Source organism: Xenopus laevis, chromosome 3L, assembly GCF_017654675.1.
Source record: "Xenopus laevis strain J_2021 chromosome 3L, Xenopus_laevis_v10.1, whole genome shotgun sequence".
NCBI classification, from domain to species: Eukaryota; Metazoa; Chordata; class Amphibia; order Anura; family Pipidae; genus Xenopus; species Xenopus laevis.
Genome location: NC_054375.1, coordinates 45918531 through 45934013, shown reverse-complemented (window position 1 = coordinate 45934013; position 15483 = coordinate 45918531). Strand labels below are relative to the sequence as shown.

The 15483-nt window shown below is 39.0% G+C and overlaps 1 protein-coding gene across 2 annotated transcripts in view; it reads right to left on the bottom strand.

The window, feature by feature from the left end:
- arhgap26.L (Rho GTPase activating protein 26 L homeolog) overlaps positions 1 to 15483 on the bottom strand; it is a 268850-nt gene that overhangs the window by 55133 nt on the left and 198234 nt on the right. For both annotated transcript variants that reach the window (XM_018251140.2, XM_018251141.2), the window contains exon 20: positions 14540 to 14699. In XM_018251140.2, the coding sequence (XP_018106629.1) occupies positions 14540 to 14699 (160 nt within the window). The remainder of the gene's footprint in view (positions 1 to 14539; positions 14700 to 15483) is intronic.

Here is a 15483-nt window from a genome sequence, read left to right as displayed (position 1 = left end):
CCCGGGACAGATCATGCCCCCTAAATCTCAGCAGTTATTTTCCGCATATTATACAGGTTTCAGCTTTAGAGCTTGTGTAATGTATTCGCTAGTCTCAATATGAATGTGCAGGGACGTGGAAGTTTTTACTTAAAACTGCATTTGTACATTGCCTCTCCAATGTACGGTCTGTTTGTATGGTGTATGCACTGTGGGTGTCTTTTGTTTCCTCATGGGATACTAGCACCCCATAACACAAATAGTAACATTACTACTACAAGCAGGTATATGACCGATGCGGCAGAATTGTAGGGTTGCTAGAAAAAGAAAGTACTGGAAGGAGATACTGCTAGATGATTAGCAGGATATGGATTACTAACACTGCATTTTTATAATAGTTTCCAAGTGTGTTCATCACTCATGCAACAGCAGCCTGCCCTTTTTAGTATCAGTAAGTCCATCAGTCTCTAACTACCCGTTAGCCAAGTTTCAAGGTTAGTATCTAACCCACACTAGCATGGTATACGTTTCTCCATTATCTGAGCATTTATTTGCAAGGGGATAGTAAAACAATTCCTGTCCAAGCATCCTCCTTTGGTGTAGCCTGTAGGTAAGCGCAATATCATCACAGAGCCCTAAACAAATAGAACATATGTCAAATTCCATCTATAAGAAATATCTGGTCATGTTTCACATTCTAAGCCTAAAACCCCTATTTAAACCTTGCCAATAACAACATTACCATTCTTGACTATATTGCAATTTTTTTTTTCATTCTTTTTATGGTTCAGTGTTTTGAATTGGTCATTCCCCTCAGATTATATTCCAGCCAAACTTGGAGGCAAAAGGTATCTCCTTTGTTCAGAAATAAAACACTCATTTGAGGAGAATATAAAAATGGGATCATCTATAAACAATTCAATCAAAAGATGATAACGTGGGTTATTTGTCAATTAAAGAGAGTTTATTAAAAATCCTCTGTGGCTGGACAGCCTACAATACAATTCATTAACTTATATAACCATACCAGACTCAAACAATTCATAAACTGGTCTAATAATACTAATAAAACAGGAGTTCATCAATTTAATAAATAATCACAATTGGGAGCAAGTGTAATTATTTATAGACACAAAAATTGTCTCATTCATGAACTTTAAGGAAGACATTTTGGAATTGGCATTATTACCCGTTCCCCATGGATACAAAAATCATGCCACCTAGCTGATATCACAGCTATTTTAACATATGGGTCAAAAAAAATTACTTGCCCAGGGCCCCCAGACAGACGGCCCACCCACATACTTTAGTCATTTGCAATAACTATTTACTGGCAGACATTTTACTAAACAGAACAATAGTCTACACATCTATAAAACCTTGAAGGTGCTACAATATTTTCATAAAGAATGCCCATGGTCCACTTGTACTTTGAATCAAACCCAGGTGGCGCCTCTGAAGTCTGGTGCAATGAGTTTTGTATTTCTTTATTGTCTGGATGGGTACTTATTTACCCAGCACTACTATGCGGGGTAAGTAAGTAAAACCTTAATAAAATGTTATGAGACCAGTGTATAGTTTATGTGCCATATGTAGAGGGGAAGCTGGTTACCCCAAAAAAAGTTACGCTCTTTTTCAGCCTATCACCCTGAAAAAGGAAAAGACACTAGCGTTTTTTGGGACTTTTTTTTTTCAACTATTTTTTTTTGAGGAACTTCTATCTACTCTATTGCACTTTGCCTGGTCTGAGGTGGCGAAGGCAAGTCTGGCGCAAGAGGTAACGTTCAGTAAAATACGCATCTTAGTGAATTTGCGTAGTTACGTCCATTCGCCAGAGTGCAAATTCGCCAGGCTTTAGGGAGCGAAGTACCACTAGAGTCTCTTTCGCTAGCGAAGTAATGCCAGCGGCCGTTAGTAAATCGGCCAAGTACTGAAATGACGTCACGCTGGTGAATTTTCGCCCGCGTTAGTCACTTCATCCTTTAGAAAATTTGCCCCAAAGTGTTAAAAAGTGTATATTGTAACAATGCCCGGCTTTGTAGAGTCTGAAAATGTAAAAAAAAAAAAAATACAATAGAAAGCTATGATTAAAAATAGCAGATGCTGATGGCAAGTTCATGATCAGCTTATTTGTTGTGACGAGGAATCCCAAGCCTTAAGTGCAGCAGCTGTTAAATAAGTAGGTGAAATGAGCGGGTGACAGAAAAGACAGTCAGTGATGCTTTAGCCAGATATTCTTACTACTGTTTCCAGGCACAATTGATCTTGCCTTGTATGTAATGGCATCACTTAATCAAAAAATCTTTTTAGAACATCTGGCAGATAAAACAGGGTCACGTTCCCTGGCCATGTTATACAGAAAAGTCATTGGTTCATGTACAAATAAAGCATAGGATAATACTACCACTATCCATCTGCAGAAATCCGATATATAGCTGCTTCTTGAGAAGCTTACTGCCTATATAGTACAGCTGCTTTACTGGCACGTCAGAAAAGGTCAGGGTCATTCTGCTTTGATTATAGGTTTTATTAAAACATCCCTAGTGATCATAAACTGATGATTCCATAGTATATTCTAAAAGCTAAAGAATGTGGCTGCCCCTAATCTCAACAGAAAGGTTTATAAGCAGATTAGAAATATCCTACATAATGAGAGCTTTTCTTATTCTATTGCTCTTAAGGGAACAGGTAAAGTTTCTGTACCGTGTTAGCCACTAAATTTTTTTATAGGGCAACCCTTTTGAAATAAAAAATAACAAAAGTGGTATAAAGGTTATTGGCTAACTAATATAATCATAGCAAGCTTTCAGAACAAAATGTTCTGCACTTTACACACTGCCTTTCCCCTTATAGGTTTACCTTTTCTACCCCTCTATCACTGTGTTCTATAAAACCTTTCTAGTCAGTCTAAAGGGACCTTTATTATACTGACGTTGGCACTAGACGACTTTCTGCCTCAAGTAAGATTACAGAATTCAGGAGGAGGTTAATTGCAGTTTAATTATTGTTATGCAACACATACTGCATATACATGAAAACAGAGTGGAAAAGTACCAACACATAGGGAGGTAATAGTTAGGCAAGTTAATCACATAAACAAAAGATATATTTGGGCAAATGCAAAGGTTTAGGATTGTCACTCTTGGGGAGAAAACCAGGGATCACCACTGCCATCTCCACCAGCAGCTGCTTCCCATTCATATCAATTGCAATTCCAGTCAGGGGCGATCCTGGCCCCTCCGCCACCTGAGGCAGCAGCAGTTGTTGCTGCCCCCCCTCCCATGGAAATTCGCTTTTAAAGTACCAGGAGCAGCATTTTTGCTGCCCCTGGTACCTAGTGGGGCGCTGCCGCCTGAGGCGACAGCCTCAACTTGCCTCATTGGCGAAGCACCCCTGATTCCAGTGCCGACAGCAGCAACTTGTAGATTAGGACTTGGGAATGAAAAGTCGGCAGGGTGCTCTTCAGTAGGAAGTTCCCGTTCCCTACATAAGGTCCTAAAAAGGGGGGTTCCCTCCAAGGCAGCCTAATTTGTTAGCTGTGGTGACTCAGTTCAGCAGGGTCCAGGTCACTCATGTAAATCATTAAAATACCATCTGTCCTTTTAGATTAGGGACAGAACAGCAATTGTATTAGGGTGTTTAATTGCTGTGACAACGTCAAGCAAATGTACATCAATGGCTCTTCTATGGTGCAACATAAATAGGGACTTGTGGACTAAGCCATTTGCTGGATTCGCTATAATGTTTTAAAAAAAGCTACAGTATAGGCTACACAAATTAAGACTTTTTTTGAAGATCTCAAGTTCTCCTGTAGAGGATATTTAATGAAGAAATACATTTGATTCTGAGGTGTTCAAAATACACTTATAATGTTGCTGGGTTATGGACTGACAGCTCCTATTGTTCATTCCAGAATGGCTTTGCTGTACCAGCAGATTCTGAGTTGCTGACTACTACAAGAATCTGCCCTTTCGTGGCACCGGCATACAAAGGAGATCATCATGAGTGAGCAGATTTGTGTCCCAGTGCTCGAGGCGAAACAGGTGAAGTGGAACACTCAGCACACGTGTGACAGAATATGACAAGGGCTCCTGATTTGTTGAGTTGGCTCAAAATAACTTGAAGCAAAAAAAGTTCATGAATAACATGATTACGGAAATACTTGAAAAATTCATGTGATAAGGAAATTCAGCTAGAGGTGTGTGGTGGCCCTGATTTTGTAGATGATCTGGTGACTAATGACACAGCTCATTTCTACAGGGTCCAACCTTGGGAGAGCATTTTCTGCAGCGTAATTCTGACAACTACAAAAGCAAAGGTTTGTGACTCTCCTTTGAATATAACATTGAGCTAAGGTTATCAGGCTGTCTAGTAAGGCTAATCAGCTCTGAAATCCCCATGAAATTGGTATGCCAAATCTACTGGCTACTAGTAAGAGCCCTAACAGCTCCTTTTTTTTGCACCTTAAATGGCCGGAAACACTGGGGTCCTGAGAGTCCTGGGGGGGGATCAATGGGACAAAGCAACCGACAGTCTGTACCATTCCCTTATATCATTCCGGGATAAACTGATACAATATAAATTCGTACATCAAGTCTATTTATAACCAGAGAAACTGCATACATTTCGCAGAAAAGAAAACAACAACAGATGCCAGACCAAGGTGGCAGACTTTATACATATGGACCTGCCAATGTCCCCAAATTCAGCAGTTTTTCGGATAACTATCACAATGTAACTTTCCACATACCTGGCCCTCCCATATCTGTTGTCCCCCCCAATGATGCCTACTTGGGAGTCCAATGTTCCCTCTAATTCCTTCTCGGTTATGTGCACAAAAAAAAATATTTTGTGCTCACAATTTAGACTTGTGTGCGCATTTCTAAAAATAATGTGCTCAATGTTGCGCTTCCACACCAAATTCTTCGTGCACACCATCATTTGTTGTGTGCACTGGCCTCAAAATTTGTGTGATCGTGCACAACTTAGAGGGAATAGGGAATCTTTGATGAACTGTAATGGGCATGTTTGAGAGCCTCCACACAAAATCTTTGCTTTACTATGTGAAAAAGTGTTTTATTCTGAGATAGATGGGCCCTACAAACCAATACAAAAGATGTAGCAAAAGTTAGTGAATTTCATGATAAAACTCGCTTACTTGGCCAGGGACTGTACCAACAAGAACTGATTCTCCTTGATGAACAGACTAACATGCCTATGTAAAATGTGTACAAGGTAGTAGAGTTCTAAAAGTGATCCAACTAGCAACATCTTTACGAAACTCCTGGGCGGATTGAGCTCCCTTACCCCCCTTCTTTCTTTCCCTCTCTCCTTCTCCTCTTCTTATTTATTTAAAAAGCAATAAAAATAAATACTTAAAAAATAAGTTAGCAGATCATGAGAAAAATGTACAGGCACTTTTATAAAAATCCAGCTAACAGGACTGCTTGAAATATAATTTAAATGCAATCAATGTCGCTCTGCAACATGTACTGTGGTTATCTGGTAACCTTACCTTGAACACTGCTAGATCAATAAAAAATTGGTTTCGCCAGAGGTTTCACTACTTTGGAAACAGGTGGTGCTCCTGGCTCCTTTTGGGTGGGCCTCAGAAATCAAGCAGAATTACAAAAGTGATACTTCCTGCCTAGATATGAGCTCCTCCTACTGGAAGAGGAAATGGCAAGGTCAACATCAGCATGTAAAGCTTGTAGGGAGGAAGAACCGAGGGAACCTAGCAATATGAAAAATATCTTAATAACAGAAAACCCTGCTTGTTTTTATGTGTCAACATCACTTTCAGTTAACTCTAACTTGGAATATTTTCTTAAAGAACAGCCATAAAATATCACATTTGAAGCATGTCTCTATATTCAATTTGCCAAATGCAAGGCCATTCCATAGAACAAATGACTAGTTTGTAAAGTGAAAGCTCTGTAATCCTTCAGTGAGTTTGTAACAAGACTATATTTTATGCTTGAAGCTTTGCAGTCCCCAGAAGCTGTGTGAAGTCAAGGCTCTTGGTACTTCTGACAGGCAGGTAATTAAGTAAATCAGAAGCAAGCCGCAATCTGAAGGCATGGCTGTACTCCAGACTTTTTCATTTTGAAGCAGGGTTCGACGCTCATGAATTACTGTAGGCTCTGGGTAAGTTCTAACTGCTAAAGCAAATATTGTTAGGGGATTTTCCACAGGTCCCAGACATCCCATAACAGTATTTTAATAATGTAATATTACAAGCTGATACAGATTCTCTCACTTGGGGTATATAACGCAAATGATGGTGACTATTTGTTGATGGAAGAAACAATCCAGGCCCAGTGGAAACTGCCCACATTAATAACTTACTGTACAGCAATTTAGAAACTGTGTAAACAATATTTATGGTGCTGGTAGATTAGTAAATCTAGTGTATACTATACTTCCAATATTTATGGTGCTGGTAGATTAGTAAATCTAGTGTATACTATACTTCCAATATTTATGGTGCTGGTAGATTAGTAAATCTAGTGTATACTATACTTCCAGAAAGAAAACACAGTTAACTTAATAACATAGTAAGTTAGGTTAAAAGACACACGCCCATCAAGTTCAACCTTTCAAGTCTACAGTATATATAACTAGGGTTGCCACCTTTTAAAATAACCTTTACCAGCAAGTGGAGGGGCGGTCTTAAAGGGACGGGGCCATGACGATAAAGGGGCGGGCCGGGGTGCGCCATTGGCTGGCTGGATCATGACGTCAAAGGGAGCGGGGCCAAATGCGCAAATTTGGCAAGAAGCCCAGGAAAAAAAGGTAAGTTTGGAGCAGGCTGGGGGCAGGCCACGGGCTTTTTTTAAGTGTATTACAAATTTACCGGCAGCTACATTGCCGGTAAATTTGTAATACCGCCCCCGGCCGTGGCTGGTGTTTTACCGGCTAGGCCAGTTGCCGGGTGGCAACACTATATATAACCTGCCTAACTGCTAGTTGATCCAGAAGAAGGCAAAAAACCCCATCTGAAGCCTCTCCAATTTGCCTCAGAGGGGAAAAGATTATTTCCTGACTCCAAGATGACAATCGGACTAGCCCCTGGATCAACTCGTACTATAAGCTATCTCCCATAACCCTGTATTCCCTCACTTGTTAAAAAGGCATCCAACCCCTTCTTAAAGCTATCTAATGTATCAGCCTGTACAACTGATTAACCATATCGCCATAATCTTTAATGCTATGCACATATAAAGACTTGTCCATTGACTTATGTTGTCAATGTATGACGTCAGAAGGGGCTACAAAACATTTCTTAAAACCATTTTAGGATTTTTCCCCTTGGGTAAAACAACACAACAGTAGGCATGCCTGAATTACCAGATTGTTCTTTATTGTAAACTGGACTGAAAATAACTGCAAGTAGGATCCAAGCACAAAATAGGTATAGTCCAATTACAGCTACTGTATTGCTGTGCTCTCACAGTCTGGATTAAAGAACAAAGCATTCTTATGTGCAGAAAACCTGAATGAAGTACTTCAACCCTAATTAGTTTGTGTTTATACAAGGCAAAACTGTGCTTACCAAATTAACGAGATCTTGCAGTTTTCCTAAGACATCTGAGGTCAGGCTTATCAAATAAGAGCTACAAGTGGTTCTGAAGGCACATTGAATGACACCTTTCAAGAACAATTTGAGAAGAACTGAAGTATATATGAAATTCTTAGTGAAAATATGAATTATAGGTTTTCCTGAATTGCAAACTGCCAGCTGGAGAAATATTTTCTTGGAAACAATCAACGGGTAAATCACAGCATTCAGGTATAATTTCTGCAATTTTATTTCATTCAACCAGCAAAACAAACATACAGTAACAATGTGATTGCACAGAAAAAGCATATATAAGGCAGATTGTATCCTGCTTCTGTATAGGGCATATCTTCCAACTAATCCTGAGAAAATGTCACATTGGTGTGATTAAAAGCCAGTCACTTCCCTTTGATACTACTATGACTGCAGTAGACTTACCATTCCAGGGGAAACAACTTCCATATTGTATACTCCGTTTACACCCAAAAGTGATTTGAATGGCAGTGCACACTTGAACCGAGGTTATCAGTAAACCATATGCTTTTATTCAACAGTTATAACAAGTAGTGGCTGGCCAGCCTACCAAATGAAAAAAAAAAAACATTATAAAAACAAATAAATATATATGTACAGGTACGGGATCTGTTATCCGGAAACCCGTTATCCAGAAAGATCTGAATTACTGAAAGCCCGTCTCGCTTAGGCTCCATTTTATCAAAATAATCCAGGCATCCTGGATAAGAGGTCCTATACCTGTATTGCTAAAATCCTCAAATTTGCCAGTATTTAAAATGTGTGCTACTCAATAGATAAATCCTTAAATAAAAAAAATAAAAAAATTATAGATATATATATATATATATATATATATATATATATATATATATATATATATCTATATCTATATATCTATATCTATATATCCAGGAAGAGGAAGTCCTATAGCTATATAAAATCCAATTGCTCACTACTTGATATTACTGTTGAATTAAAGCATATGATTTATTGAGTTCAAGTGTGCACTGCCATTACAATCACTTGTGGGTATAAACGAATTATAGATTCTATTGAGACACATTGTTTTGATATTTTTGTTTCTGGGGAGAAGCCTTAGTATTCTACGGCTCCCTCATTTCTTTAGTGTGAGGATTTCTCTGTGACCCCGTGTCTTAGAAATGTATATAAAATTTCAATTGGTCTTATTTTAACTGCAAAGACTGCTATTAGTAGTAATCTTTCACCTTTCCTTAATTGACCTATTTTAATTCACTATGATACACTCCATTTCCATCAAGTGACTGTTCCCAACTTATCCTTTCCCCAGCAATACCCCCTTAATGGAAATGGAACTTGCCATAAGACAGCTGTTTCCTATGAAAAAGAATAGGAAGCAGCTGGCAGGTAGGGGAGGGCATTTGATGACCAATATTTATCCCCAAGAGCACCAAGGAAACCAACGATGCCCGTGTGCCATAACTGTAAAATTACAGTGTGCAGAGAATGTTTGAGCACTTGGGAAACATAAATAGGAAACACATATTTTGCTGCCTATTTAAGGAAATTAAAAATGTATAATTCTTTCACTCTTAAAGAAATATAAACTCCTGAGGGAAAACAAATGGTTTATAACAGTAGAATATTCTGACCAAGGGGCAAATTCACTAACCTGCGGAGTTGCGCTAGCGCAGCCTTCGCCACACTTCGCCAGGGCCCGCTAATTCACTAAAATCACTAAAAATCACTAAAAAGTTGCTAGCGATGCCTAATTTGCATACGGCACCAAGTACAATGGACGTATATATGTAGCAGCAAATACATTACACTACACAAGCCTGGGAAAAATAAAATAGAGGTGTTATATTGCCCTACACATGTGCCCACTGTATAGTTTAGGTGCCATATGTTAGGAAATGTAGGGGGGGAAGGAGGGTGCCTCCAAAAAAATGTATGATCTTTTTCAGCCTATCCCCCTTAAATAAGGAAATGACGCCAGCATTTTTTGGAAAAAAATTTAAACTTTTTTTGAAGCAAGCCCTACTCTATTGCACTTTGCCTGGTCTGAGGTGGCGAAGGCAAGTCTGGCGCAAGAGGTAACGTTCAGTAAAATGCACAAGTTAGTGAATTAGCGTAGTTACGTCCCTTCACCATAGCGCAACTTCGTCTGGCGTAAGGGTGCGAAGTAGCGCTAGAGTAGGTCCACTTCGCTAGTGAATTTACGCCAGCGCCAGTTAGTGATGTAACGAAATGACATCACGCTGGCGAATTTGCGCTAGAGTTAGCCGCTTCGCTATTTAGTGAATTTGGCCCCAAGAAGGAAGTCTGTTAAGCTGCTGTGCCCAAACATAAATTGGATCTGTAACTCACAACAGATGACGAGACAACTCTGTCATCTTGGATTTACTGGGACGTTATTACGGGTATGTAAAAACAAAACAAAATAAACACTTAACAAATACGCCTATTGTTCAAGATAATATAACAGGTTTAAAAATATAAGAAATTTGCTGTGCCAATACAACCCGAAAGATATTTCTCTTTAGCCTAGATCTGTATAGCAGTGACTGTAGGAATTATGAAATTATGTATGGACAGCCCATGATGAAGTGTTAAGTCCACTATTAAATATATGTAATCATCAGGGTAAATTAGCATAGCTTGTGAATCTATATCCCACTGTGTGCTTGCAACCCTACCCTGCATTTGATAAAGGATAAGAGTACTGGCAAAAAGTAAAAGACTCCATATAGCCTTCCACCAGTCTGTCATTGGTGCAAGAAGTTCTTCCTAATGTGTTTTACTGATGCATAACATGAGAACAAGGGAGATTAAAAAAATTACGCATATACTAAGAGGGTTATTTATTAAAGGTTGGGTTGATTTGTCCCTGAAAAATTAGAGTTTTCGAGGGTATTTTTTAGGTAAACTTTAAATTTTCAGGTTAAAAAAAAAACCTGAATTATTCAGGTTTTAATAAATTTTTTTCGCAATTTATTATACCCCGAAGCTGTAAATAGCTTGAATCTGAAAATACACCAGGTCATGTAGGAGTCAATGGCAGAGGTCCCTTGTAACATTTGAAGATGTTTGTAGCCTTCATGATGTTGAAGTTTTATTATGTGGGTTTCGCTTGAAAATTCTATTAATTCAAGCAATTCAAGTTTTTTTCTGCCGAAAACTCGATCAATTTGAGTTTTCGGTTTTTCCATTAGTTTTTTTTTTTTAAATCAGAAAACATTCGGGTCCCCAAAAGCACCAAGGAAACCAACGATGCCCGTGTGCCATAACTGTAAAATTACAGTGTGCAGAGAATGTTTGAGCACTTAGGAAACATAAATAGGAAACACATATTTTGCTGCCTATTTAAGGAAATTAAAAATGTATAATTCTTTCAATCTTAAAGAAATATAAACTCCTGAGGGAAAACAAATGGTTGATAACAGTAGAATATTCTGACCAAGGGGCAAATTCACTAACCTGCGGAGTTGCGCTAGCGCAGCCTTCGCCACACTTCGCCAGGGCCCGCTAATTCACTAAAATCACTAAAAAGTTGCGCTAGCGTTAATTCGTCAAGCAAAGTGAAGTTACGCTAGCGATGCCTAATTTGCATACGGCACCAAGTACAATGGACGTATATATGTAGCAGCAAATACATTACACTACACAAGCCTGGGAAAAATAAAATAGAGGTGTTATATTGCCCTACACATGTGCCCACTGTATAGTTTAGGTGCCATATGTTAGGAAATGTAGGGGGGGAAGGAGGGTGCCTCCAAAAAAATGTATGATCTTTTTCAGCCTATCCCCCTTAAATAAGGAAATGACGCCAGCATTTTTTGGAAAAAAATTTAAACTTTTTTTGAAGCAAGCCCTACTCTATTGCACTTTGCCTGGTCTGAGGTGGCGAAGGCAAGTCTGGCGCAAGAGGTAACGTTCAGTAAAATGCACAAGTTAGTGAATTAGCGTAGTTACGTCCCTTCACCATAGCGCAACTTCGTCTGGCGTAAGGGTGCGAAGTAGCGCTAGAGTAGGTCCACTTCGCTAGTGAATTTACGCCAGCGCCCGTTAGTGATGTAACGAAATGACATCAAGCTGGCGAATTTGCGCTAGAGTTAGCCGCTTCGCTATTTAGTGAATTTGGCCCCAAGAAGGAAGTCTGTTAAGCTGCTGTGCCCAAACATAAATTGGATCTGTAACTCACAACAGATGACGAGACAACTCTGTCATCTTGGATTTACTGGGACGTTATTACGGGTATGTAAAAACAAAACAAAATAAACACTTAACAAATACGCCTATTGTTCAAGATAATATAACAGGTTTAAAAATATAAGAAATTTGCTGTGCCAATACAACCCGAAAGATATTTCTCTTTAGCCTAGATCTGTATAGCAGTGACTGTAGGAATTATGAAATTATGTATGGACAGCCCATGATGAAGTGTTAAGTCCACTATTAAATATATGTAATCATCAGGGTAAATTAGCATAGCTTGTGAATCTATATCCCACTGTGTGCTTGCAACCCTACCCTGCATTTGATAAAGGATAAGAGTACTGGCAAAAAGTAAAAGACTCCATATAGCCTTCCACCAGTCTGTCATTGGTGCAAGAAGTTCTTCCTAATGTGTTTTACTGATGCATAACATGAGAACAAGGGAGATTAAGAAAATTACGCATATACTAAGAGGGTTATTTATTAAAGGTTGGGTTGATTTGTCCCTGAAAAATTAGAGTTTTCGAGGGTATTTTTTAGGTAAACTTTAAATTTTCAGGTTAAAAAAAAAACCTGAATTATTCAGGTTTTAATAAAAATTTTTCGCAATTTATTATACCCCGAAGCTGTAAATAGCTTGAATCTGAAAATACACCAGGTCGAGGTCATGTAGGAGTCAATGGCAGAGGTCCCTTGTAACATTTGAAGATGTTTGTAGCCTTCATGATGTTCAAGTTTTATTATGTGGGTTTCGCTTGAAAATTCTATTAATTCAAGCAATTCAAGTTTTTTTCTGCCGAAAACTCGATCAATTTGAGTTTTCGGTTTTTCCATTAGTTTTTTTTTTTAAATCAGAAAACATTCGGGTTGTGAGTTCATTCAAGGTATAAAAAAACCTCACAAGCCTCTAAAATGCGACCTAAATGTGGTTGTGAACTGGAATTAATTGCTCGTTATACCCCCACGTCTTGGAATAACTATTTTCTCCTGAAGCTGCTCTGCTAAACCATGCTTTAAGCTACTGCTCTGATCTGATCAGACCTTGCTGATCCCAAGTATGGCACCTCTGTTTATTTGGAATAGGACACCAGTGATGTCACAGTGAAGTGCTGGTGCAGGAACAAAAACATGCCCATGGCGCCAGTGCAGATCGCGTTAGCACCTTACAAGTTGCCTTATTACCATTAGTAATTGTGAGGTTACATTTTGCTTCATCTGACGACCTTTAATGTAGAACTGTGAATGGTGCAAAATAGAAACAATAACATATTACTCCATTACTTAATCACTTTTTGTTTTATTTTAAAGCAAAATGAATATCAAAAAGCATTTTTCCAGCACAGTGACTCACTGCCCCCTCAGGCCCCTTGGGTAACGATGAGCAATTGAGGTCATAGTAATAATCGGAGATACAAAACTTACAGAACTAACCTCATTAAATCACCTGTGCTAAGAAGTAAGATAATGCTGATATTTAATTACAGTGCACTCAAGTTCTTAGCGCCTTTAACAATTCACTGTGCTTTCAGTATCACAAGCATTTTCACCATTAATTTTACAAAGCTGTAATATAGGGAAAAAAAACTAATATATACAGGAGTGATGAAAAAAACAATAATACAGCAGGATAAGAAGAAATGCTTAATAAATCTTACATGGGGCAAATCCTCAAACATCTCCCAAATACTTTTACCATTCTATATTAAAAGAAAGAAATATATATATATATATATATATATATATATATATATATATATATATATATATATATATATATATAAATGTATATAAGTCTCTTGCAGGAGTGTTGTGTGCCTCTAATTCTGTGTGGGAAGCAAACAAGGCCTAGAGCTCTACCTACCAATAATGACACAGACTAAATGGAGGACCCTGAATAGCACAAATATGCTATTTTCACTATGGGGCAGATTTATCAATGTCTTTTTGAGAAATATCCTTCCATAGGAACGAATACAAAGTGTGTGAGCTTTTCTGTGGTGAGCTCTAATTTCTCACTAGACATTTAAAGGAGAAGGAAAGGCTTGGTGCACTTGGGGGTGCCAAATATTAGGCATCCCCAAGTGATTGTATTTACATACCTGAAACCCCGGGCCGGTGCTCCTATCAGCAGAAAACTGCACTGGCCCGGGGTTATACCAGTGAGCACCACAGAGAAATCCACTTCCGTCTTCTTCTCTCTTCAAATTTCCTGGGGCAAATGCATGCGCAGTTGAACAAAGTAGCTGACTTTTTAGTTAAAATTCGGCTTTTCGTTCTACTGCACATGCGCAGCCGCGCAAAGAAGGAGGAAGACGGAAGAAGATCGCTCTGTGGTGCTCACTGATATAACCCCGGCCGGTGCAGTTTTCTGCTGATAGGAGCACTGGCCTGGGGTTTCAGGTAAGTAACTATAACCACTTGGGGGTGTCTAACATTTGGCACCCCCAAGTGCACCAAGCCTTTCCTTCTCCTTTAACTGTAATTAGGTCCTGCAAAAACTACAAAATGTGCCATTATCACAGTGAAGAGCAACAAATGCAAACTGGGGGTGTTCAGCTTCATCCATTGTGCTATTGTGTACATGACACAGATATTTTTAATACTGCAATACTATACTTAGGTATTGTAATTATATCTATATCTCATTCTTTCTCATCCCCTACATCCAATGAAAGATATTTTCTTTGGGGAATGATTTCTGGTTTTAACATGCATTAAATGCTTTAAATAAATGGCTAAAAGAAAAAAACGATCTGTGTAAATCATTCTCATCCTCTCAATACTTACAGGGAATTGGGTCTGCTGACTTTGGCCACATCCAAGTCCGGATCACTGGCGTTGAGATTATTCATATTAGAACGCTGGGTACAAGTGGAGTTCACAGAGCTATTAGCATTGGATGAACTGACAGATTCCGCACTAGAATTCACACTGTTCCTCTTCTCTTCTGAAAACAAAGACGGAAGATAAAGGGTTCAAATGCATTGATAAATTAATTGTAATTCCTTTCTTCTCCATCCCCCACAGGGGCAAATTTACTAAAGGGCGAAGTGACTAACGTTAGCGAAAATTCACCAGCGTGACGTCATTTCGGTACTTCGCCTATTTACTAACGGGCGATGTCGTAACTTTGCTAGCGCTACTTCGCACTCTTACACAAAGCGAAGTTTTGATCTGGCGAAAGAGCGTTACATCGCAAATTCACTAAAATGTGCATTTTACTGAACGTTACCTGTTCCGCCAGACTTGCCTTTGCCAGCTCAGACCAGGCAAAGTGCAATGGAATGTATAGGGCTTCTTCAATTCTAAGTAGAAAAATGTTCTAAGTCCCAAAAAACGCTGGCGTCTTTTAGTATTTTCAGGGTGATAGGCTGCAAAAGTCTGTAAAATTTTTCTTGAGTAACCGGGCTCCCCCCTACATTTCCTACCATATGGCACATAAACTAAACTGGGCACATGTGTAGGGTATTATAACACCTCTATTTTATTAAGGTATCCCTGGGCTTGTGTAGTGTAATGTATTTGATGCAAAATATACGTCCATTCAACTTTAACTTCACGCCGTATGCAAATTAGCCAACGCTAGCGCAACTTCGCTTTGCGCAGTAATGCTAGTGCAACTTCGTCAGAGTTCGGAGCCCTGGAAGCAACTTAGTGAATTAGCATTGTCCTGGCGAATCTACGCCTGGCGAAGTGTTGCGATGTGAGTGAAGCCATCGCTGGCGAATTTA